This window comes from Acomys russatus, chromosome 8 (assembly GCF_903995435.1).
Source record: "Acomys russatus chromosome 8, mAcoRus1.1, whole genome shotgun sequence".
NCBI classification, from domain to species: Eukaryota; Metazoa; Chordata; class Mammalia; order Rodentia; family Muridae; genus Acomys; species Acomys russatus.
In genome coordinates, this window is record NC_067144.1 from 40,386,210 (window position 1) to 40,409,141 (window position 22,932).

At 42.2% G+C, this 22,932-nt stretch overlaps 1 protein-coding gene across 2 annotated transcripts; it reads left to right on the plus strand.

Annotated features, from left to right (window-relative positions):
* Nucleotides 1–2,263: 2,263 nt before the first annotated feature.
* Nucleotides 2,264–8,190, plus strand: Cldnd1 (claudin domain containing 1). Of its 2 annotated transcripts, XM_051150098.1 has the most exons (6): nt 2,358–2,433; nt 3,528–3,571; nt 3,796–4,105; nt 5,757–5,867; nt 7,074–7,211; nt 7,357–8,190. In XM_051150098.1, exons 1-6 carry the CDS (start codon nt 2,427–2,429, stop codon nt 7,575–7,577), a joined length of 831 nt encoding a protein of 276 aa, XP_051006055.1. In that variant the 5' UTR covers nt 2,358–2,426; the 3' UTR covers nt 7,578–8,190. The 2 variants fall into 2 exon arrangements, 1 of the variants encoding a protein (XP_051006055.1); XR_007831072.1 differs by lacking the exons at nt 3,528–3,571; nt 5,757–5,867; nt 7,074–7,211; nt 7,357–8,190 and having other exon boundaries at nt 2,264–2,433; nt 3,796–3,944.
* Nucleotides 8,191–22,932: the final 14,742 nt, after the last annotated feature.

Consider the following 22,932-nt stretch of genomic DNA (forward strand, 5'->3'; position numbering starts at 1 on the left):
GAGAAAGAGATAATTATTGTGCAAAGAGTATTATCTAAATATATAAATTTTCTGTTACTGGGCTCATTTCCTCCTGAAAACTAGAAGCATCAGATTCAGCAAATTTAACCAATGCCTAGTTCAACTCTGTTTGAAGTCTATATCCCATAAACTGTGATGGTTGTTAAGCTCTACTTGGTTTGTTAAAATTGCATGTGAGGGCAGCTACTGATCCTGAACAGCCCAGAAAAAAAAATAGGATAAATAGCTCTAATAATTAACTACAGATCTGTTCTGCCTACCTACAAAACTTAGTATAAATAAAAATTGGAAAACACCAAAGACGCAGAGATAACCCAGAAATGTGAGTGCGTGGTTGGTGGGACTGTGTGTGAGAAGGATGTTCAGGTCTACTGGGCTGGTGTTCAGGGTGGCCAAAACCTCAAGCACACACTTTCATGTTAACCCTAAGCTTGTGACTGAAAGGTGTCCTGAGTGTTTTCTGGCTGTTCTTCAGAGCTGAAGGGAGAAAGCATCACTCTCCTTCAGAGAGCCCCCTCCCCCAACCATTTACCTCCTGTGTCATGATGACTAGTAAACTGTGAGTCAGAAATTCCTCCCTGGGAAGTCTTTCCTAATCTCTTGGTAGCTGGCAGACAGGTAGGTCCAGAAGCCAGCTGAGGTGAGCAAGGGCATCTACCTCTCTTCATGGCTGCTTTCTCCTCCTCACCAAGGAGGACCTGCATATACTAATCTTATTCCAACACTAGAGATTCAATCATAAATAATGCTTTAATAATTCTTTAATAATCCTCAGGTCTCCTGCCTGATCGTTTTAAAATACATTTTTCATCTAATCCTCACAATGATCATATAGAATAAACACTATTTTCAAAAATCCATGTGTTAAAAAAAAAAGTCAATCCTATCTTCAAGCTTATCAATTTAAATTGTCCAAAGTCATAAAAGTCATTTACTTACCCAAGGGTTCAGGTTTACCAAGTTAGTCAATCTTCATGGGCCTCAGTTTCTCTGTCTAGAAACTTAGGCTGTTTCTTCCTGTCTTTTTTAAATGTCCCATTTACCAGCACTGGTTGATCAGGCTACTTCATGGAGTAGACGTCTAATGAAGGCTAGTGGATGAACACATCTGGTACCTGGCACATCAGCGCATTCAAAACTCTTACTGGGCATTCACTTTCGCCTGTGTGCACCCATCAAGCTTACAAGCTGATGCAAAATGGCAAAACAGCCTTCTGATGTGATGTTATACCTGAAAGTCATGCCACGTGTATATTATGGTGTATTTGGCTAATATTTTGCTTATTTTAGGTAGGGAGTGGATATAAGTGTTCGTTTACCTTCATCTTCTTGTTGGGCTTCCTGTCCTGGCATGGTCCACCTGTCAGCCAGAAAGTCCGTTTCCAGACACAGCCCATGATGGCGAGACAGAACTGCAAGCCAAAGGCAAAAGCTTTATAACAGCAGCATCAGCACCAGCACCAGCATCATCAGCATCAACAACAACAAAATCAACAACAACAACAGCAACAACAACAACAACTCCCTCCTACCTGTTCAGAAATTCCTGTGAAATATTTGAGGGCTCAGACTCACTCTGTCACTACCGTGCCGCTCAGTCATTTTGCTTTGAGGCTTCCTATGACTTTTTCTGTTGGAAACGATGTTCTCTAAACTCCATTTCATATTACATTCACACTTTAAAGTCACATTTTTGACATCTAGTATCCTTAGCTTTTACAAGTTTTAAACAAACCTATTGAAATGTATTTTAAAAGGAAACTTTATTACAGTAGAGAGCAAATAACAGATTTCTTCAAATGGGAATAACGTACTTATATCCGATCAGGTTATAACGCTAGTTAATAGTTATATGCTGGGTTAGATCCTTAGTTACATTTAAACAAAGAATTATTTGCTTAAATGGGAGGGAGGATGTAAGAAATAGGGGGGAGGTGTCGATATTTGGAGAGTAGAGTCCCATTAACTTTCACCTACACAGTAGTACTAATTTTTAGTAGGGAAAACACAAGACTGAGAGTTAGACCTGTATTCCATAAATCGCAGCCTTTTGACTATGGCTGACCAAAGACCCTCCCCCACCACTTTCTGGAGGTTGGTCCCTCCTTTTCTGAGGTGTAATAATCCCCAGCTCTGCCTTCGGAAAGAACTACATTCCCCACAGTGCCCCGCGCGGCGCCAAGCATGCTTTCCGCTGGCTCCCCTAGCTTTTCCTCCGGTCTTCCTACAAGTCCCACAAGGCCCCTCGGCCCAGGACCGCCTTGGCCCGGCCTAGGGTGGAGGCGGAGGCGGAGGCGCGGGAGTTATGGAGGGGGCGGGCTCTGCAGGGAAGTGCGTCAGAGGAGGCGCGGGGAGAGTAGGGTGCTGTGGTCGGAGCTGGAGGGCGAGGCCGGTGGAGTGAGAGGATGGGCGGTGAGTGCGTGGGGTCGCGGGCCGGCACGGGTCGCGCGTGGGGAGGGGGCTGCTCGCTGGCGTGGCGGGGCCGGGAAGCTGGAGCGGCGGCGGGGCGGGGAGGGGCGGGGCTCCGGGCCAAGGGGCTGGGGCTGGCTGGGCTCGGGTGCCCAGGGCTCGCCCAGCCCAGCGCAGCCTGCCTCAGCCTGCCCGTGCCAGCCAGGCCCTGCTGTGCGGCCCAGGGTGACTTCGCTAGGCGCAGCTTCCAGAACCCGGCCTTTAAGGTCACCCGAGAGCACTAGGATGGGCAAGGTTTTTTGAAAATCAAAACACAGACCGCACTTACTGAGTTATTGTTGGTTATTCCTATCGCCCCGGTCTTTCCGGAGTCACTCCCCGTTTTCCAAACTCTGCTTCCCAGTTTCTGAGCCCGTTCTCGGGGGTGCTTATGCCAAGGGTTTGGTGCTGTCACGGTGTGCATACACTTGGCAGGGTTTGACTCAGCGTGATCCGCCTTTAGTCATTTTACCGCGGCCATTTACTACCGCCGTGGAGTCGTGTCCACGCCTAGGGAGTGTTCAGATTTTGCCTAACTCACTTTTCTACTTGGGAATAGGGATCGTTTAGTTGTTATGGATCTATGCTGCACTTTAGGATTTAGGGAGCGAGCACAGTTTAGGAGGTCGAGAAAGTGTAAGGGGTGGGGAGAATAAGGAAAGAAAGATCTGGCTGTGTCCAGAAGCTTGGCTTAGCTTTAATCGGATTGAGGGAGATTGATACCTCACATGATGTTATTGCTCTCTTTTCTATGACATACACTTAAAACAAACTTTTCCTTTGGGTTAACACCTTCAGCTCTGATTTCCAAATAACTCCCCACTCTTGCCCTTATTTTGGAAGCCTTCCCACTAAAAAGCAGGTGATTCCTAATTTCCTTTTCTTAATGTCTTTTTTTCTCACCCACACCCTAAACACAACATTCTGATAGCTTGTGTAAGAATTCAGTCTGCAGTTAATGTGTGAGACGCTTGCGCTGCCGACCGGCCATGGGCATGCCTGTTGTTTGTATCTGTAATGTGTATGTCCATTTCAGTGTTGTCTGTTTTAGTATGCAGGTGGTAGACTAGAGAACAAGACTTCTGTCTCCGTAGCATCCTGGGTATGTGAGCATTCTCTAAGTACTTTCATGAGAATGAGTTTTCTTTTTAAGCTTAACATTTGCCTTTTTTGTTTGTAACTTTTTACATTGATGAATGCATTGCATTGCAAAAAGAAGGGATGGGGAACAGGGTAAAGGGTGGTTTTGAGTTTGTTCTTTTTTTTTTTTTTAATATGTGATCTGTTGTTGAGGTCTAACTTTTCTTCTTTCTTCAACTTAAACAGAGCAGTCTGAATGCCAGAATGGATAACCGTTTTGCTACGGCATTTGTGATTGCTTGTGTGCTTAGCCTCATTTCTACCATCTACATGGCGGCCTCGATAGGCACAGACTTCTGGTATGAATATCGAAGTCCTGGTCACGAAAATGCAAGTGATTCAAATAAAATGGCCTGGGACGACTTCTTTGGTGAGGAGGCCGATGAAAAGACCTATAATGATGCACTGTTCCGGTACAGTGGGACAATAGGACTGTGGAGACGATGCATTACCATCCCCCAAAACACACATTGGTATGCTCCACCAGAAAGGACAGGTATTCTTTATTCCCCCTTCTCTTTACTATTTAATGATGATAGCTGGTGATGCGTAAGCAGGCTTGGGCACCTCTTTCGTCCCCTAAGAAAATCTTCTGTGTTTGTTCCTACCATTTTCTTTCCTTAACTGCTGTGCATCTTCATTGTCCGCCTGGTTGGATCAGTAATTTCTTAATCATGTGAAAGACATTTGAATCCTCACACTTGTTTACTAATTAAAATGTTTTTTTATTCATCTCATACGTCATGAGGAATTAGTTTGAAGGTTTTAAGTATTTGATAATTTGTGGAAGAAGTGGCGTTCAAAATCAGTTGATTAATTGATTGATTAAGTAATTGATTAATTAATAAATTACAATTAGCTATGTTAGCTGGTTGGTCATGGTATACGCCTTTAATCCCAGTACTCAGGAGGCAGAGGCAGGCAGATCTCTGTGAATTGAGGCCAGCTTGGTCTACAGAGCAAGATCTAGGATAGCCAGGGCTACACAGAGATACCCTAAAACAAACAAAACAAAATGAAAAACCAACTAGCTATGTTACACTAGATTTCTGTCATCTGCTTTGTATTTTATTGAACATAATTTGACCATAAATCTGTATTTGAGACTTGCACAACTATAAAGAATTAATAAGATAAAAAATATTACAGAAGAAAATCAGATTTATTCTTCAAAAATTCTTATTAACACAAAAATGTTAGTTTTTCAGGTATTAAGTTGGGAATCTTAACATTCTTCATTGAAAACCAGCTTCACAGTTTATTTTTGTTTATATTTATTTCTCTCGGCCTCTTACTGTAGAAGCATTGTATTCAAATCGTAGCCGAACACACTCAAATACCATGTATTAAAAGGGTGGTAGTGTACCATATATGAAAAATAGAAGTAACACGCAAAGAACGCAACACAGCTACAGTTGCCTGTAAAACGTCCAGTTCTACTTAGAAGTCACAGAAGCACATACTGGGCAGGTGGAAGTGGCACAGATCCTGCAGTACATTAGCTTTCTGAACACTTGCACGTTGTAGAGACCCATTGGGAGGAAAGATACTGAGCAGAGGAGAGCCCTGACCTGGCCACCCTGGCTGCTGTCTGTACACACGAGCAGAATGCAGGGGTGTCTGGGATTGGTTTGGAGGGAGTTGTGATTCAGGGGAGAGATCACTGGAATTGACCAGCGCACTGGTCTGGGTAGTCGCTGGATCTTGAATATATTTTGAAGGAAGAGCTGTTAGGGTTTTCTGTTAGAATGTGTATTGGCAAGAATGACTGAAGTTTCTTGTCCAGGAACCCAGAAAGGTTACTTGTGTCAACTCTTGAGGACTGTGGCTGGTGTAGTAAGTTTGGGGGAAAAGATGAGAATTCTTCGGATTTTGTGTCCCTGTCCATATTCCCTAGTCTTCTAGCATCCTGCTCTTTCGTTCTTGTTACTGTTCCTTTCTTTCTTCCCTTGCGTCTGTATCTGGAGGCTGCCACTGGAATGCAGTGGTGGCAACGGGCGGGCTCGTGTGTCGCTGGGGCCAGGCCTTATGTGTGTCTTGGGGGATGTCCTTCCGCATCACCTTCTGCCTCAAAGATAATGACTGAGCGAGCATCACTATGGCGTGTTTCTCCCGGACATAACAACCAGCTGTTGTTCTTGTTCCAGAGTCATTTGATGTGGTGACAAAATGCACGAGTTTCACACTAAATGAACAGTTCATGGAGAAATATGTTGATCCAGGAAACCACAACAGCGGGATTGATCTGCTTCGGACCTGTGAGTACTCGGCTCTCAGCAGCACGGTTGGGAGAAGAGGGTGCACGCTTGGTTGGGCTCTGTGCGTGAGATCTGGGATGCTGTGTTAGTACACAGTGTCAACATGAGGTAACTTCCCCAGCCGCAGACCCGTGAGCCCTGCAGCATGGCTAATGTTATTTGGAAGACAGAAACAAACTTCAAATAATTTGCACTTGAGGGAGCTAATATTTGAGTGGAGGGTGGAATTCAGATCTCCAAAACATGTTGCTAGTGGGTCCAAATAAGGGGGAATTTAGTATGTGTATAGCATAAACTGGTATTTGCGATGCCCACCCCCATTGCCTGAGCTCACATGGGCATACTTGAGGAAGTAGCTGCAAGCTTGCAGTGGCTCCAGTGGGCATCAGGATGGCCAACAGTACCCTTCCAGTCCTAGGTAGTAATAACCAAAGAGTAGATGCCAAAACACAGTGTCACGAGCATTCCGTTCCTGCCAATGAAACGCTATCAGTTTCTAAGGCTATATTTGTGTTTACCCAGAATAATGACAGTCTTATCAAAGGGATCGCTGAAGTAGCTGCAGTTATTCAGCTCTCCAATGAGAGTAAGAAGAAGTGCATTGGGAGCAGAATTTTGAAGGCACATATAATATTTAGAAACAGAGACTTACGACATCCTAGAAAACAAAATGAGTACAAAAGGGGAATTTATGAGATTTACAGCTGCCACTAAGTGCCCAGTTCATTGCAGATCCACCATGTGCTCGTTTGTAACCATCATTTATTTACTTGCTGTCACCTGCCTTTGATCATGCAAAGGCTTTCATTGTGTCTACAGAAGGAAACTTTTATTTCAAATCTTGGTTCCCAACTTTTATTTGTACAAATTACTAATGTGTCTCATCTCAGTTTCTTGAGTTACACAAAACCAAGTAACACTCGCACCAGTGGGGTAAGACGTTGGGTGGATTGATTCCAGTATGTGCACAGCAGACATTGCACGGCTCATGCTAGCCCTTCAGAAACATGCCTGCTCGTGCCTCTTTTTCCTTCAGGATAAAGTTAGAATCCTTTTGGAATAGTAAAGCCTTGATATTAAAATACATGTTTCTCACTTTTTGAGAAAAGTTCTAGTTGATCCTTTACAATATGAAAGAAATTGCCATTTTAGGAAAGTGATCTGAAGTCATGATGTGTTTATTTTTTTCTCCTTTTAAAAAACCAGATCTTTGGCGTTGCCAGTTCCTTTTGCCGTTTGTTAGCTTGGGTTTGATGTGTGTCGGGGCTTTAATTGGACTTTGTGCCTGTATCTGCCGCAGCCTGTATCCCACCATCGCCACGGGCATCCTCCATCTCCTTGCAGGTGGGTTGGCCTTAATTTTTTTGATTCTTCTGTTTTCTTATGGATCAACATTCACACCTTGCTTGTACTCTCTGGACCAAAGCTTCAGAAACTTTGTCCTATTCTCCTGTACGGTCACACTTTGATTTCTCCATTTCTTCCTAAGGTCTGTGTACATTGGGCGCTGTGAGTTGTTACGTTGCTGGCATTGAACTACTACACCAGAAACTAGCGCTGCCCGAGAGCGTACATAGAGAATTTGGATGGTCCTTCTATCTGGCCTGCGTCTCAGCTCCCCTTCAGTTCATGGCGTCTGCCCTCTTCATCTGGGCTGCCCATACCAATCGGAAGGAGTACACCTTAATGAAGGCCTATCGCGTGGCATGAATGGGGAACTGCCTGCTTGACTGACAATTGCTGTTTTTAATATTTTTTTTACTATTGAGGTTTTCCCTTGTCTTTCTCTCAATTGTCCTTGATTTTTATTTTTGTGGATATGCTATTTTATCCTAAAGGTCCCTTTTATTTATATACAGTGCCACTAAATACACGCTAAATCCCACTTAAAATGTATGTGGTTTACTTTGAGTGATTTGGTGTTTTTACCAAACTGATCTAGGTTTAGAATCCAGACAGAAAGAACTTTATGGATGTGACCTGAATTTGTAAAAGAATATTGGCAGTGTAAAGTTGACCCAGAACAGGGTCTGCTAGTGTCTGCTAAATCCAGTAGTATAGTAACTATGTGTTGAATTAGAAACTAACTTCTGTATGATATCTGTTATCACTGTCAGAACTCCATGTTTACTTTCCTGTTGTTGATACCAGTCAGCTAGCGGAACCAGTGTTCCTAAAGATGTGTGCACATAAAATTGAAAAATTATTTAGCATTCTTGTCCCTAGACTTTGGTACATTGCTTCATCTGAGGTAAAATATGGCAGCTGTTTATACTGTGATTGTCTACAAGAAAAGAAAAGTGAGAAATGATGTTTACTTGAAATTGTAACTCTTAACTGCAAAATTTCAATCCAATGAGAAAAGCTGATTAATCTTACTACATTATACTTAAAAAAACAAAAACAAAAACAAACTCATCAGGATTTTCAGTGCCACCAAACCATTGTGAATTTTTGCTGCTTCCACCTCCACACACCAGGCTTATTAAAAGAGTACTTTCTTTTTAACAGCATTAGAAGAATCACAGTCAATTCCCCAACTGCTTCGCTCTAGCTAAGAACAATATGGGAGGTCCTACCAATTAAGACCCCCCCCGAGCGGGGGTACTACCACCACAAGATCTAAAACTGTGGCTACCTACCAACCTCCAACTATGGTCTTTATTTCTTGTGGTGAAATGATGTGCCTTTCCTTGCCCAAATTCCTTCCTGGTGTGTATCAATATTATTTAATGTCTTCTAATTCAGTCATTTTTTTATATGTCTGTAAACATTGAACTTTAAAAATCTTATTTATTTACTCCATTATTGTAGCACTTCACAGATTAAAAAAAAAAAAATGTAACTCAGTAATTTCTTACCAAATCCTAAATCTGTCTTTTTTTAAAAAATTAAAAAAAAAAAAAAAAAGAGAGAATCGTGTAGTGTCTGAATTCTTTTAGGTCTCAATTTGTTGGGCTAAAAAATGAAAGTCTTGGTTCATCTTTGTGGGAGATGAGTCATTCCTCTGTTTGGGTCTGTGTATTAGTTACTTTGTGTTGCAATGTAAGACACCATGACCAAAATATCTGAGGGAAGAAAGTTTATTTCAGCTTACAGTTTAGAGGCAGAATCCATAATGGAGGAAGGCTACTGGAGCAGGAGGCTGACAAATCCCAACTTCAGTGGCAAACAGGAAGCGGAGGGAGAATGAACTGAAAGTGAGGCAAGGCTGTAAACTCAACCCCACCTCCTAAAGGTTCTGGGACTAAGTGGGTAGATACATGAACATATAAAAACTACATCCTCTCATTCAAACCACAGTCTATTGCAGAAACAGGAAAGCTCTCCCCTCGTTAGAAAACAAAGTATCCTGAATGAAATATGTTTCTGAACTAGGTCTGTGACCTCCTCGTATTATACTTAATGTGGCTGGTTTTTCCTACGAAGTCATTTAGTGACAGGATATTTGAGTTCTGGGAGGAGAGAATTGGGCCACTGAACTACCAGTGATCCACTGGTAATTTGTGTCAGCATTCATCGTGTAATGGAGCCAGCATTTATTATATGCTTTGGCCAATTGCTTCTGATGTAGCTTGGTTACTGGAGCTTCAACCCACTAATTTTTTACTTGTTTATTTTTTATTTCTGGTACTGGGCATTAAGCTCAAGGCAATGCATGTTTTCGGTGAGCTAGCACCGAGCTACAGCTGTTTGTTTGCTTGGGCCAATCTGCCCTTCAATCCACTATCCAGAAGACTGACTTTGAACTCCTTATCCTGCGGCCTCAGCTTCCCAAGTGCTTGATTATAAATAGGTATTCAACATCATAAGATTAGATTGTCTAGTCTGGCGTTGAACTTGGGGTAGTGGGGCTCCACTCTTGCTGTCATTGTTCCTAAATTCTTCTCTCCCTTTAACAACTTCTGCTTGGCGGTGGGCATGGTGAAAGTAAAGTGAACAAAGACCATGTGGGTGTGCAGTTTGGAAATCACTGGCTGCGTGACCATTTTGTATGAAGAGGCTAATACCAAAGTCTTCCTGCCTCTAACCCCCCAGTTCTCTGTGCCTGTCAACCTTTAAGGTGTATTGTGGAGATGAAGTCAGAATTGATCCCAGTTCCTGCTTTGCCAGCAGTGCCTTCGAATATGGAAAGCCAGGACCATGAATATGTATGTTGGGTATGTTACCCACATTGTGTAGTTGAGGATGTCCATTCTGCAGGAACTTTTTGTCTATGTGATAAGGCCCTACTTTGTCATAGATCAGGATAGCAGTCTTTCTTTCCCAGGTGAACCTTCTGAAATGGCTGATAACAAGTTTGACAGGTATAAGGTAATTCCTAGTAATCTTTCCAGGTGTCTTTTCAAAGCAACCTTTAAGGTAATAATTTCCAGTGTTCTAGAATATGTTTTATGGTGCCCAGGAAGTACATTTTAAATTAATTTCGTAACTCTAATAATTAAGTAATATGGGTAAATATCTTCTGTATTTCTCTTTTAGCCAAATTTAACAATAACCATGAAAACACTAAAAGCTCTTGCTGTGAGCACAAGTCTCAAAATCCAAGTTCAATTCCTGCTAAGCATTGAGACTGGCCCCAGGTAGGTACAATTTTAACAGAACTAGTATGAAATTTGGTGTTGGTAAAATAAAAACATTCCAGTTTGGTGTATAGTCAGATCATTTTTCTGTCATGCGACTTAAATGAGTTCACTGGTGACTAGTTCCTAACTACCCCCACAATTATTAAGACTAATGTCCTATGAATAGTAAACACTCAGAGTGACCTGAACAAATAAATTATAGAATTATTTTGTGTTTTAGAAAATTATATGAAGTTTTAGTTTTTTTAGTTTTCATACTGGTCAAATTTGTTATCTGACTCCAAAAAGTTGTCCCCTATCCTCCTGGGTGTCACGGCACATACACTCCTACACTCAATATTTCACATTCTCTCTCTCTCTCTCTCTCTCTCTCTCTCTCTCTCTCTCTCTCTCTTACACACACACACACACACACACACACACACACACACACACACACACATCTTAAAACTTACACATCCAATGGAGTAAAAGAAAGTATGAATGCATTTCTGTATTTAATTCATGTAAACCTACATTTAAATTGTTGGGTTGCAAAACTTCTCTTCAGCGCTTTCTAGCTAAGTAGGGCTGAATCACACACTGGTATTTTATAGGCAAGAGACAGCTCTGTCCTGACAGATGGGTGGTGTCTTTTGTCCTCCTCTCAGCCCTTAGAATAATGACTCAGAAAGGAAGGAAGTGAGGGCATATGTTTATGTGTAGAAATTCTTTTCCTTTGTTCACGTGCTGTATTGAGATGATTTTTCTCTTGGGTCAAATTACAGTTAAGTGCCACCAGTGTCCTCCTGAACATTTGTCACGTGAAAACCTTACATTCCAAAGAGAGCAGCAGTGGCTGTTTACCACAGAGAAGTTACCGCAGTAATTAACCTTAGTAGCAGGCGTCCTACTGTTACGTGAGTTAACAGATTTTAATGAGTTAATGGATTTTTCTGACATAAACATTTACGTCCTTTCAGCAAATTTCTATAAAGCAGGATCCAGCTTACGTTTCTTTTTCTCTGAAGATACTTAGAAATACAAAATCGAGACTTACTTGTTTTGTATTTACTTTTTAAGTTGTTTGCATTACCGAATAATTTGGTCACCTTTCATCTACTGACTCAGGGTTGGTGGCTCCCGGTGTGAACGTCACCTCACCTGTCTTGCAGCTTTTGGACTCTTCGCAAGTGTTCAGCCTCCTGCTCTCATTTTCTTAGCTTGTCATATGTCGCTAAACAGCTGTGATACCCATGCTGCCTGCCTTTCCAATTCACTGTTTGTTTCTTAGATTCTGCCTCTCAAAATACCAAGATGTCTGTTCAAAACCTTAAAGCTTGACTGCTTTAACTGCTTGACAACTAAAGTCATCTCAGAGTATTGATTTATTTCCTAGAAACTTACTCTTTGATGTTGGGAGATGAGCAAGTATATGGGATTATACATGAGGTAGCTTGATAGAAGTTATTAAAACACAGATGGCATGGGATTGAGACAGGGATCCCAAGCCTGAGTCCCTACTATGGGAGGTAGTTTAAAAGATTGATAGCTGCCCTGCCCCAGGTTAACTAAGGCTATATTAAAATATAACATGTGTCTGTGTCTTGATTAATTGCTAGCTGGGCCTACAGATAATACAGGTAATACAGATAATTTTTAAAAACAATAAGTGGCCCCACTTTGGGCACCACTTATTGTTTTTAAAATTATCTGTTTTACCTGTAGGCCCAGCTAGCTCAAATGGTAAAACATAAAACTCTTAATCAGGGTCATGGGTTCGAGCCCCGCTTTGGGCACCACTTATTCTTTTTAAAAATTATCTGTATTACCTTGAAACGTTCATAGGAGGAATTTCTGTGATCCTTAAAGAAATGCTGGGATGAACTCTGAATATCTATGACCCTACGGAAGAAATAATATATTTCACAGGAGCAATTCTGGGCCAGGGTATCCTCTGTTGCAGCATGGTATATGGTAAAGTATCCAGCTCGGGAGACAAATGGTAAATTTGTAGTCCTTGGTTTGTCTCAGACTGTGCAAGCCCTACTTTACACACCTGTGACTAACATACCTGCTTCAGAGTTGTAATGATGAGTATATAAATTGCCCAGCATAAAGTAGTCGCTCAAAATGCTAATTATGGCTGGTTGCATTATGAGCTAACCGAGCTTATAAAGTTGTTCTCTTCCTAGACAGCACATTATAATTTCTTAGATGACTTTTGGGGCTGGAGAGAGAGATCAGAAGTTAAGAGTATGTACTGTACTTCCAGAGGACCTGAGCTTGGTTTTCATCATACATGACAGGAGGCTCACAACTGCCTCCAACTCCTGCTCCAGGGAATCTAACACTCACTTCTGGCCTCCACAAGCACCTACACTGACATACACCCCCCCCCCCCCCACATACACATAGACACATATACATACACATAATTTCACAAACATTTCTTTTGTTCCAGACAATCCAAATAGGTTCATCTATCAGTGTTCAGTTCACTGCAATTTTTTTAAACTTTAAAAAGAGAATCCAGCTGGGCATGGTGGTGCATGCCTTTAATCTCAGCACTCACGAGGTAGAGGCAGGCAGATCTCTGTGAGTTCGAGGCCAGCCTGGTCTACAAAGTGAGTTCAGTACAGTCAAGGCTAACACAGAGAAACCCTGTCTCGAAAAACAAAAAACAAAACAAACAAACAAAAAGAGAACCCATTAGGCAACAATCCTAGAAAACTAAAGTAAGGAACAGCGGACTGGAGAGATGGCTGGGTGGTTAGTGGCGTCTACCTCTCTTTCAGAACACCCTGGCTCTGTTCCTACTACCCAGGCTGGCAGGTTCACAGCTACCTGCAACATCAGTTTTAGAGGATCAGACACCTTCTACTAGCCTCTGCAGGCACTTCGTGCAATCTGCACAAATTTACACATAAAGCATCCCTGCCCCCTAACTGGACAACCTTGTCTAGCCTCCATAGAAGATGGGCCTTGCCCTACTTGATATGCCAAGATGCGTTGATACCCATGAGAAGTGCCCCCCTTCTCTGAGAAGAAAGGGGGCAGGACACGGAGGGGAGGGGAGAGGGAGGAACTGGGAAGAGAGGAAGGAAGGTAACTTCCTACCAGGATGTAAAGTAAATAAACAAATTCATAAAAATAAAAGGGACTTTAAAAACTTAAAAAATAAAATAACGGGGCTGGAGAGATGGGCCAGAGGTTAAGAACACTGTCTGCTCTTTCAGAGGTCCTGAGTTCAATTCCCGGCAACCACATGGTGGCTCACAACCATCTATAATGGGATCTGCTGCTCTCTTCTGGTGTGCAGGTGTACATGCAGGCAGAGCACTCATATACAATAAATAAACAAATAGATAAACAAACAAACATAAGGTCTTTAAAAATAGCATTTAAAAAGTAAAAAATAAATTAAAAAAATTATTTTTGGAAAATTGTTAAGAGACAGTGACGTAAACAATGCACAGTGCCTACTTTTCTGGAAGCTTCACCTCTGCTTCCAGCGTTGTCTTAAGCTCCTGACTTGCCCCTTTGTGGTAAGCTTCAATTCACTACACCAATGCAGTAAGGGCAAACATTAGAGTTAAAGGCACTAGAATGAAAACCTTGAGGTCTGGTCAGGGATGGTAGGGATGAAAAAGAAACAAAAGGGCTTGCATTTGGGTGTGAGTCAACCAAGCCGAGCAGGTGAGAGCAAGGAAAGGGCTCTGGGAAAACAGTTCTCCCTCCTCAGGAGCATAAGCAACGCTCCAATTGTAGCTGACTAAATTGTAGAGTTGACCTTCATTCACATTGTATACTAAAAAAAAGAAAGGTCATGCCCTTCTCTGTTCATAGACTGCTTAAGAGTTGTATCAGATATATTTCATTGCTGATTGCTTGTGATAAAGAGCGGACGGCCAAAATCTAGGGCGGGAAGTGGAAGGCGGGACTTCCGGTCCAAGAAGAGCCTCCTGGAGGAAGAAAGAGAAAGGTCTTTTCAGCAGAAACAGGAGAGGAGGCAGACATGACTAAAGGCCTAGGATGTATAGCTAGCAGCGTGTGAGGATGAGGCTAGGTGGTAGGGTTAACTTAGATGAGCTAGTTGAGAGTCTGCCCAGCTAAAGCCTAGGCTTTAAAATATTAAAAGGTCTCAGCATGTTTATTTATTTATTTATTTTTATGGCTGGTGAGTCACCAGGGTCTTACAACCCTAAATTAGTGTAAACAAGGAGAGTTTCTAAAAAGTCTCCACCTGTTCCAGCTTCCAAGACTACCCCATAAAGGAGCAAAATAGATAATTAGGGAAAACTCCAGCTACATTTTGATAGCTGTAGCAGGACTTCATTCCCTGCAGTGGTGAAACTCCAAGCTGGCCTCAAGACCCTGAGAACAATGAACATAATTTGATTAAAGCTAGCAAGACACCTGCAACGCTGGCGGTAACACCAGCCAGAGCTGGTGGCCAGCAGGCCGTCACAGCAGTCAGATGGTAAAGCTCTCAGAAGTCAGAGAGGAACAGAGGGAGAGGCATGCGCGAGCAGCACAGGAGTGTCCTCCCGTTTGCTTCAGAAGAAAATACAGAGTGTGTGACCTCCTAACTTTCTCAGTCCCCAAACAGCCCACAGACATAACCAATTTATAGACATGATCTCAGCTGGTGTCTCATTTCTTGCATAAGCCTTCTAAGAGCCCCCGGATAAACAGTCCAGTCGCAGCCTGTTTAGTCCCGTCCTACAGGAGTACCACTGTTTTCCCGTTTGGCGACCCTTCTCAACTCTTGAGGATTTCTCTCCCCTCCTTAATTCTCCTTGAGAAAGCTTGCTTTTGCTTTGCTTACTCCTGGGTCTCTATGTCCTTAACACTGATGGGAGACAGTGAACTCAAGAACCGCTGGCTCAGGTTGACCTTTGATAACCAGGGTTGAGCACCTGTGGGCTGACAAATGCTGGTGCCCTCTAAGGATGCATCACCACCACTTCTGCTGGAGGACACGGATGGATGGCTCTGCAACCCAGTGCTCTCCCAGCGCTGGGTGGCTAGATGGAGTTTTAGCAGGAGGGAGAAGGAAGCCTTGCTTGTTTTGGCTTCACCTCCTAGTTAAAGCCTCCCCAGTGCTGTAAGACCCCTCCAATTGATAACTGAAATGTAAGCTGCTACATATGCTATATTGTGCCCTCACACACACCTGTGGTTAAGTTTGGTATAAAGTTTGGTTTAAAGTTAGGCAAAGTAAGAGACTGAATTGTACCTACTTATAAGAAATTATTGTTTCTACATACGACCCTCTCATCACCCCGCCACATTTACTGGTAACTAACAGGAAAGAAAACATTGAAAATGATGGGCACTAATTTCTTTTTTAAACATTTATTTATTTATTACTGCTCTTCCCACATATATACACCTGCACGGTGGAAGAGGGAATCAGATCCCATTATAGATAGTTTTGAGCCAATATGTGCTTGCTGGGAATTGAACTCAGGACCCCTGGAAGAACAGTCAGTGCTCTTAACCTGAGTGCCATCTCTCCAGCCCAAGGACACTAATTTCTCTAGTACTTTCACAGGGGCTGTAATTGGGAGCAAATAGTTGAATAAGGTCAATAAGGTGAATATTTTGCTTTATTTATTTATTTATTTATTTATTTATTTATTTAATCAACTTCACACTCTGCTAAAAGTCAGAAGCAGAGACTCCACGGTAGACAGAAACTGTGGCTGTTTCACCTAGGAAATAAATAGCTTCTGTCTCACTATTGTGAGTGGTAAGGAAGTTTTAACTTGCAGAGGGCTTAGAACAGATGTGAAATGTAAAAGCCTGATCAAGACTGTTAGCTGGAGGCCCACACAGGCACAGGAAGGAAGCAGCCTTTCTTTGGTTTGTATTTCGGGAGACCTGCTTTGAAGTTTAATAATGAAGACATGGAGACATCTATATGGTATGAGGCTGTTAGCTTTTTGCAGAGAAAGTTCCAACCCTACTTCCCTGCTTTTGTGGCCCCTCCCCGGAGCTCCCTCTCTTTACCTCCCTGTTCTGCCAGTCTCCAGCCCCTCTTCTTCTGCGTGGTCAACCCGCCTCAGCTCCAGCTGTCAGCTCTTTGTTATCAAAAGCTACATTCCATTCTCCTACAAAACAGCTATTAGCATAGTGGGACAAGTTCCACATTTGCTCATTCTGAACCAATCAGGAGCAGGACCCTCCCTGTCCCCCCCTACCCCCACCCTGTCCATTTCTTACTGTTGCCTTTTGAGAGCAACATGACCTTCCTAGATTGCCCACAAGCCAGCTTGGTTTTTATATGCCGGTCTCAGAGAATCTTCTTTTGGCCTGGTAAGGAAGTGATAAACATTTCCATGTCCTGCCAACACCTGGCGATGCTGCCTCCACAGCAGTTAACAATTGAAAATACAGGTGCTGCATACCTTCAGAGCCAGTTGGTAGAATATGCGTGGGGGTAGGGTACCCCAACAGGTTTGTGAGTAAGACTACAGTGCTTGCAATATTCTGAGCTGCTGTGCGTTCTATGGCTGCACACCAGCATAGAGGCTGAGATGAGTTGTCAGTTTCTGATAAAGTTTTACTTCAAAATGAACAGAGTCCAGTACTCAGGTATTTGGGCCATTCATGTGTCTCAGGATAGAAGAACCTTTGCCTTCTAACTTACATTTTTTAATCCTTTTGCTCAAACAGGGCTGTGTTAGGGTAAGGCTTTCAGCCTTTCAATGCTCATGCTAACCACCAGTTTGTAACTGAAGCTCAGCAACTTCAAAAATCTGCCAGAACAGAATTCATGCAGTGGGCAAATAATTTATTTTTGTAGCTTGCGAGGCTAGAGTTTAAGACCAAAACCCCAGCAAGTTTAGAATTTGGTAAGGGCCTGTCCTCTGGTTACAAAATGGCACTCCAAGTGGGTGATCCTCTAGAACCCAGTGTCTGAAACAGTACAACCCCCTATTAGGCTGCCTGCTTAAAACGTGCGTGTTATGAGGAGTTTGGCAACACTGAAAAGTTTCTGAATGCTCAACAATGAAAAACTACTTTGAAGTCAAATGTGAAATGAATGAACCTCAGGTATTTTTGTCATCACTCATCTATGTTAGATACTGTGTTTCACTGCAGCATTGGCTTTAAATACTTATGTGTACTTTCCAAAGCCAACAAAGACAATGCAAACTAATGCTTCATGAAATACCTATTGGGTTTTTTGTTTGTTTGTTTGTTTTTCTATTTTTGAGACAAGGTTTCTCTGCGCAGCCTTGGCTGTCCTGGAACTCGCTCTATAGACCAGGCTGGCCTCAAACTTATGGAGATCCGCCTACTTCTGCCTCCGAAGTGCCTTGAGGGGAAATAAAGTTTACAATGTGTCCATTGTGAAGGCACTAGGCCGGAGCAGGAAAGGTTGCTGTCATCATGGACAGCTCCCATGACAACAGCAGCAGCAGCAGCAGCAGCAGCAGCAGCAGCAGCAGCAGGCTTTTTGAGGCAGGAAAGGTGTCCAGTTTTCATGGAGCAGTCGGCTAAAGCAGGAATAGACACCATAGACAGCTCCCATGGAGGTGGCAGGAGTCAGCTGAGGCCAGAATAGTCACCATGGACAGCTCCAGCTGAGGAGCTGACAGGAGTCAGCGCCATTTTGGTTCTCCCTGCCTTGGTCTTCACATGCCCAGGGAGAGAAGGAGGGGCGGACTGCTCTGAGGTAGGAAGCAGGTCTGGCTGCAAGCCACTTTAAATTTTCGTGGCCCTTTGCTTACTTTACACAGACAACATAGAAGAAAAATTCAGTTTAACTCACAGTTTCAAAGGGTTCAATCTATCACGACAAGAAAGCTCATCACAGCCAGTCTCTTTCTCTCCTCCTCTTCTCTTCTTTTCTCTTCTCTTCTCTTCTTTCTCTCTCTCTCTTTCTCCTTCCCTTTCTCCCTCCCCCCTCCTCCAGCTGCCTGATGCTTGTGGACCAGATGTAAGCTCTCAGCTACTGATCCAGTGCCATACCTGCCTGCCTGCTGCCATGCTCCCTCTAAAACTGTAAGCAAGCCTCCAATTAAATGCTTTCTTTTATAAGTTGCCCAGGTCATGCTGTTTTTCTTTCACAGCAATAGAAAAGTAGCTAACACATGTAGTGTTTATCCCAGTGTCTGGTATATCTTATAACTGCATAGTAAGTATTTACTAAATGATGCAGGAAGAAATGAGGAAATCTTTATTGTATAACTTTGACTTTTCCCTGTACTTAAGTCTGGTGTGATTATTAACCTCCAGTGACAGCTGTACTGGATTTAAAGTGCCCTAGGAGGCCGAGGCATATCTCTAGGTGTGAAAGCATCTTTGAGAGATGGGTGCTGCCATTTTGTGAGTTGGGGACCTAGGGAGATTAAAAAGGGGAAAGGGGAAAATCAGAAGCTACTGGCATTCCCCTTTCTCCCTGCTTTCTGGCTGGCCAGGATGTGAGCTTTCCTGTTATGATAGAATGAACCCTTTGAAACTGTGAGTTAAACTGAATGTTGTCTGTGTCAGGGATTTGATTATGGTCACGAAAGGCTAGCTAATACTTACTTTTTTTTTCAGACGTTATCTATCTTTTGTTAAATTACATACATATCTATTTTTATAGGTATATCAATATATATAGATATATGCATAATTTTGTTAAATTATGAGTTTTGTTTCATCAGTCTTCAAATGAGTAAATGTCTTGTGTGTCTATACCTCTATATAAGGTCTCCATTTAAATATGAAGTCATTGTAGTTTTGTGTCAGTATGGCCAAAAGCAAGGGTTTATTTTATGTTCCAGGTTATGTAGTCCATCACAGAGAGCATTTAAAGCAAGGTCTCAAGGCATAAACTTGATATAGAAACTGAGAGGAATGCAACTTACTGTTTGCTCCTTCTGGCTATGCTCAACCAGCTTTATTCTGTAGTTCAGACCCACCTCCTAGGGGTAATATCTTCCACCATGGGCTGAGCCCTTATATGCCAATTAGCCACAAATAAAATGCTCTACAGACATGTACACAGGCCAAAGATGGAGGCACTTCTTCAGTGAGTACTCTCTTCCTACACCTGCAAATGATGTGTATAAAGTTGAAGATCAAGGTTAGCCATCATAGTCCTATAGAAAAAATAAAAAACAAAACAAACAACAAAAAACAGAGGTCAAGTCTTCTGGAGAATAAAGTTTAACTTCCTCTCCCATTAGTTACAATAAATGAGCTATAACAATCCTCTAAAACACTCTTTCTACTCTTATTGTTATGTTTCTATAATTTATTTTATGTGCATTCGTATTTTATCTGTATGTATGCTTGTGAGGGTTCCAGATCCCCTGGAACTGGAGTTGCAGAGAGTTATCAGCCACCATATGGTTGCTGGGAATTGAACCTAGGTCCTCTGGAAGAACAGCCAGTGCTCTTAACTGCTGAACCTTCTCTCCAGCCTGTGTGGTATGCTTCTAATAGTGTTTCCCAGAAGAGGATGCACTGAACACTTGGTCCTCAGTTGGTAGTGCTATTTTGAAAGCTTTTTAGAAATTTTAGGTAGGATGTAGTTGGAGGGAGGTCACTGAGGCCAGGTACTTTGGTGGAAAATTCATGACATTTTCCTGTCTCTCTGTTTTCTCATTCTGTTTGTCTATAATGAGGTAAAAGAGCTTTTATTCTACCCTCTGTTCCTACTGACTTAATGTCCTGCCAAACACATAGAGTCAAATAGCCATATACTGAATATTATCATTCCTTAAGGTTTGTCAGGTATTTGACCAGAGCAGTACAAAAACTTACAGTTTTGTACCTACTACATCCTAGTGGTAACAAAGAAAGCAAAAGGCTGCTTTCATTTATTTTTTTCTTGTTAATTCTATGAATTTATAAAGAATTAGTTCCACACAGACTCACATCTCTATAAAAAAATCATATTCTTATAATACCCAGTTGTTTTTTCCTAATAGGATATTGTGGATTTTTATCTCAATCAGTTTTCCCTTATTTCACATGGATAGAATTATTCCTTGTCTGATAGAGTATCAATGTACCTGTAAATGATAACAACATATGACACATTGCTCCCAACACATCATCCAAATTTGAAAATAAATGCTTTCCCACACTTGTATTTCCTTACTGGGAGCTGCCTTTCTTGCAACTACTTAAACAGGACCAACTAGGTTTTCTGAATTGGTTTTCATGAAAACAATTCAGCATCAAGAACACAACATAAAGTTATAACCAAAGAGGAAAGTAACTCATGCTCAGGTTGGGGTGTTCTTTGGTGATCCTACCAGGTGTGGTCACTGAGAAGGTTCTGGGTAAAATGTGTTTCTAGGTTATTGGGAGCTGACACTTAGGAATGAGGATTTGTTAGATGGAGGAGGGGGCAGGATTGACAGGGTCACCAAGAGAAAGGAAATCAGGGGGCTCCAGCACAATCTGTGTAGTCCCCTCAGAATGGGGCTGGAGAATGAGTGAGCAAGGACACTGTAGAGACTACTGTAGAGATGGTATTGAGACTGGAGGATTATCTATGGGAGAGAAGAGGGAGGTTGAAGAACTGATGCTTGCTTGCTGGCTTCCCCTGCTTGGCTGGGAGGATCCCCGGAAATTCCTGCTGGAGTTGGGGACTGGGATAAGAGGATGAGTAAGAGGAAGGTTAGAGGAGAAGATCTCCTTGATCTGCTGGAGGTGGAGGAGAGAAGGGAAGGAGGGCACAGAAGCTGGTCTGCCACAGACATGGGCGTGGGACTGAAGGACTGGGTTTGGATGAACAGCGGGAGAGGTGAAAAGTTAGGTTCTCTGTTTCCCTGGCCTGAGTGCCCTGCTGGACTTGGGATCTGCAATAAAAGGCATTGAGTGGGAGGAGGGAAGTTAGGAGAAGATCTTGTGATCCACTGGGGATGGGTGATGGGGTTTGTTTTGGTGGTATGTGTATACAAATGCTAAATTCTGGGCCTCAAGATAGGGCTGTAGTCCACATAAGTGAACTGAGGGACACTGGCCTTTGTTGTGTAAACTTTATTCCCCAATTATCTCTGATTGATTGGTTAATAAAGAAGGTTGGACAGCCTGTAACCAGGCAGGAGAGAGAAGTAGGTGGAGCTTTGGTTTCTGGACAACATATTGGCAAGTAACTTAGAGAGTGCAGTTGGGAGACAGCCAGACCAGCTTAGAAAATTAGTTTAACTCATACGTTCCCAGTTACTTGTGCTTAAAGCTTGTTGAAATAAACCAGCATGCCTCTGTCTCAGTTACTGGGGAACTAGCCAGGTCATAGAAAAACTCACTAGAATCTAATTCATATTCAACAACAGATGGGCACAGGGAGGGAAGGTGGCTGCCGCTGGAAGTCTGCTGTAGAGATGGGCATGAGATTGGAGGGGAGGGGTTGGATTTGGAAGAGATGATGGAGAGGTGAAGATCTGCAGTTAGCTTACCTGTTTTCCAGACTGGAGTGGTCTCTGGGTACCCAGAGAATCAGTTCCTCTATTTTTGATTTTTGAGGTCCTCTACACTAATTTCTTAAATGGCTATATTAATTTATATTTTTGTCAACATAAAAAGCTCTTTCCCCATACATTCTTGCCAGTTTACTCTTTCTTTTGGTGATAGCCATTCTCACGGATGCCACATCTTAAGTCCTCCCTGTCTTCTTTTCACTTTCCTGATGTCTGCTGGTGCAAAGCATCTTTAATACTGGATACTTGCATGCTTCCCTTTGAGCTATATTTATTTAGGTCCTTTGCTAGGTGTTTCACAAGGTATTACTTTTCTCACAATTGAGTTGCTTGTGTTTCTTTTCACTCTGTTAGCTAGAATTTTATTTTAATAAGTCTTTTAATTTAATGCAGTTCTACTACTTTTTATCTATTCCTTTAACACCTATGCTTTTGGTGTTATATGAAAATCATAGCCTGACATTGCTTTAGGTTTTACATAAGCTAGCTAAGTCATTTGTATTTGTTGTTTGTCCATGGTATGAGATGATGATCCAATTTCAATTGAATTCATGCAGATATCCAATGGCTCCTCCACCATTTGATGAAAGACTAGTGTACTCTTATTGTATGTACTTGGTACCTTTATCTGAAATAAATTGCTTACTAGTGCATGGATTTATTTATGGACACCATTTTATGCTTTTAGTATGTGCTTACTTATTTATTTTTAAAGAATCTCTTTAATTTTCTGCATTTTCCCTTCATCCATCCATCTTTCTTTCTTTCTTTCTTTCTTTCTTCTTTTTCTTCTCTTTTCTTTTCTTTTTTTCTTTCTTTCTTTTCTTTTCTCTTTCCTTTCTTCTTTCTGTTCTTTTCTTTCTTTCTTTTTCTTCTTTTCTTTCTTTTCTTTCTTTCTTCTTTCTTTTCTTTCTTCTCTTCTCTTCTTGTTTCTTCTTGTATATGAGTGCTTTATCTGCAGAAGAGGGTATCAGATCACATTATGGATGGCTGTAACCCACCATGTGGTTGGATGGAATTGAACTCAGGACCTCTAGAAGAGCAGGTGGCACTCTTAACCAG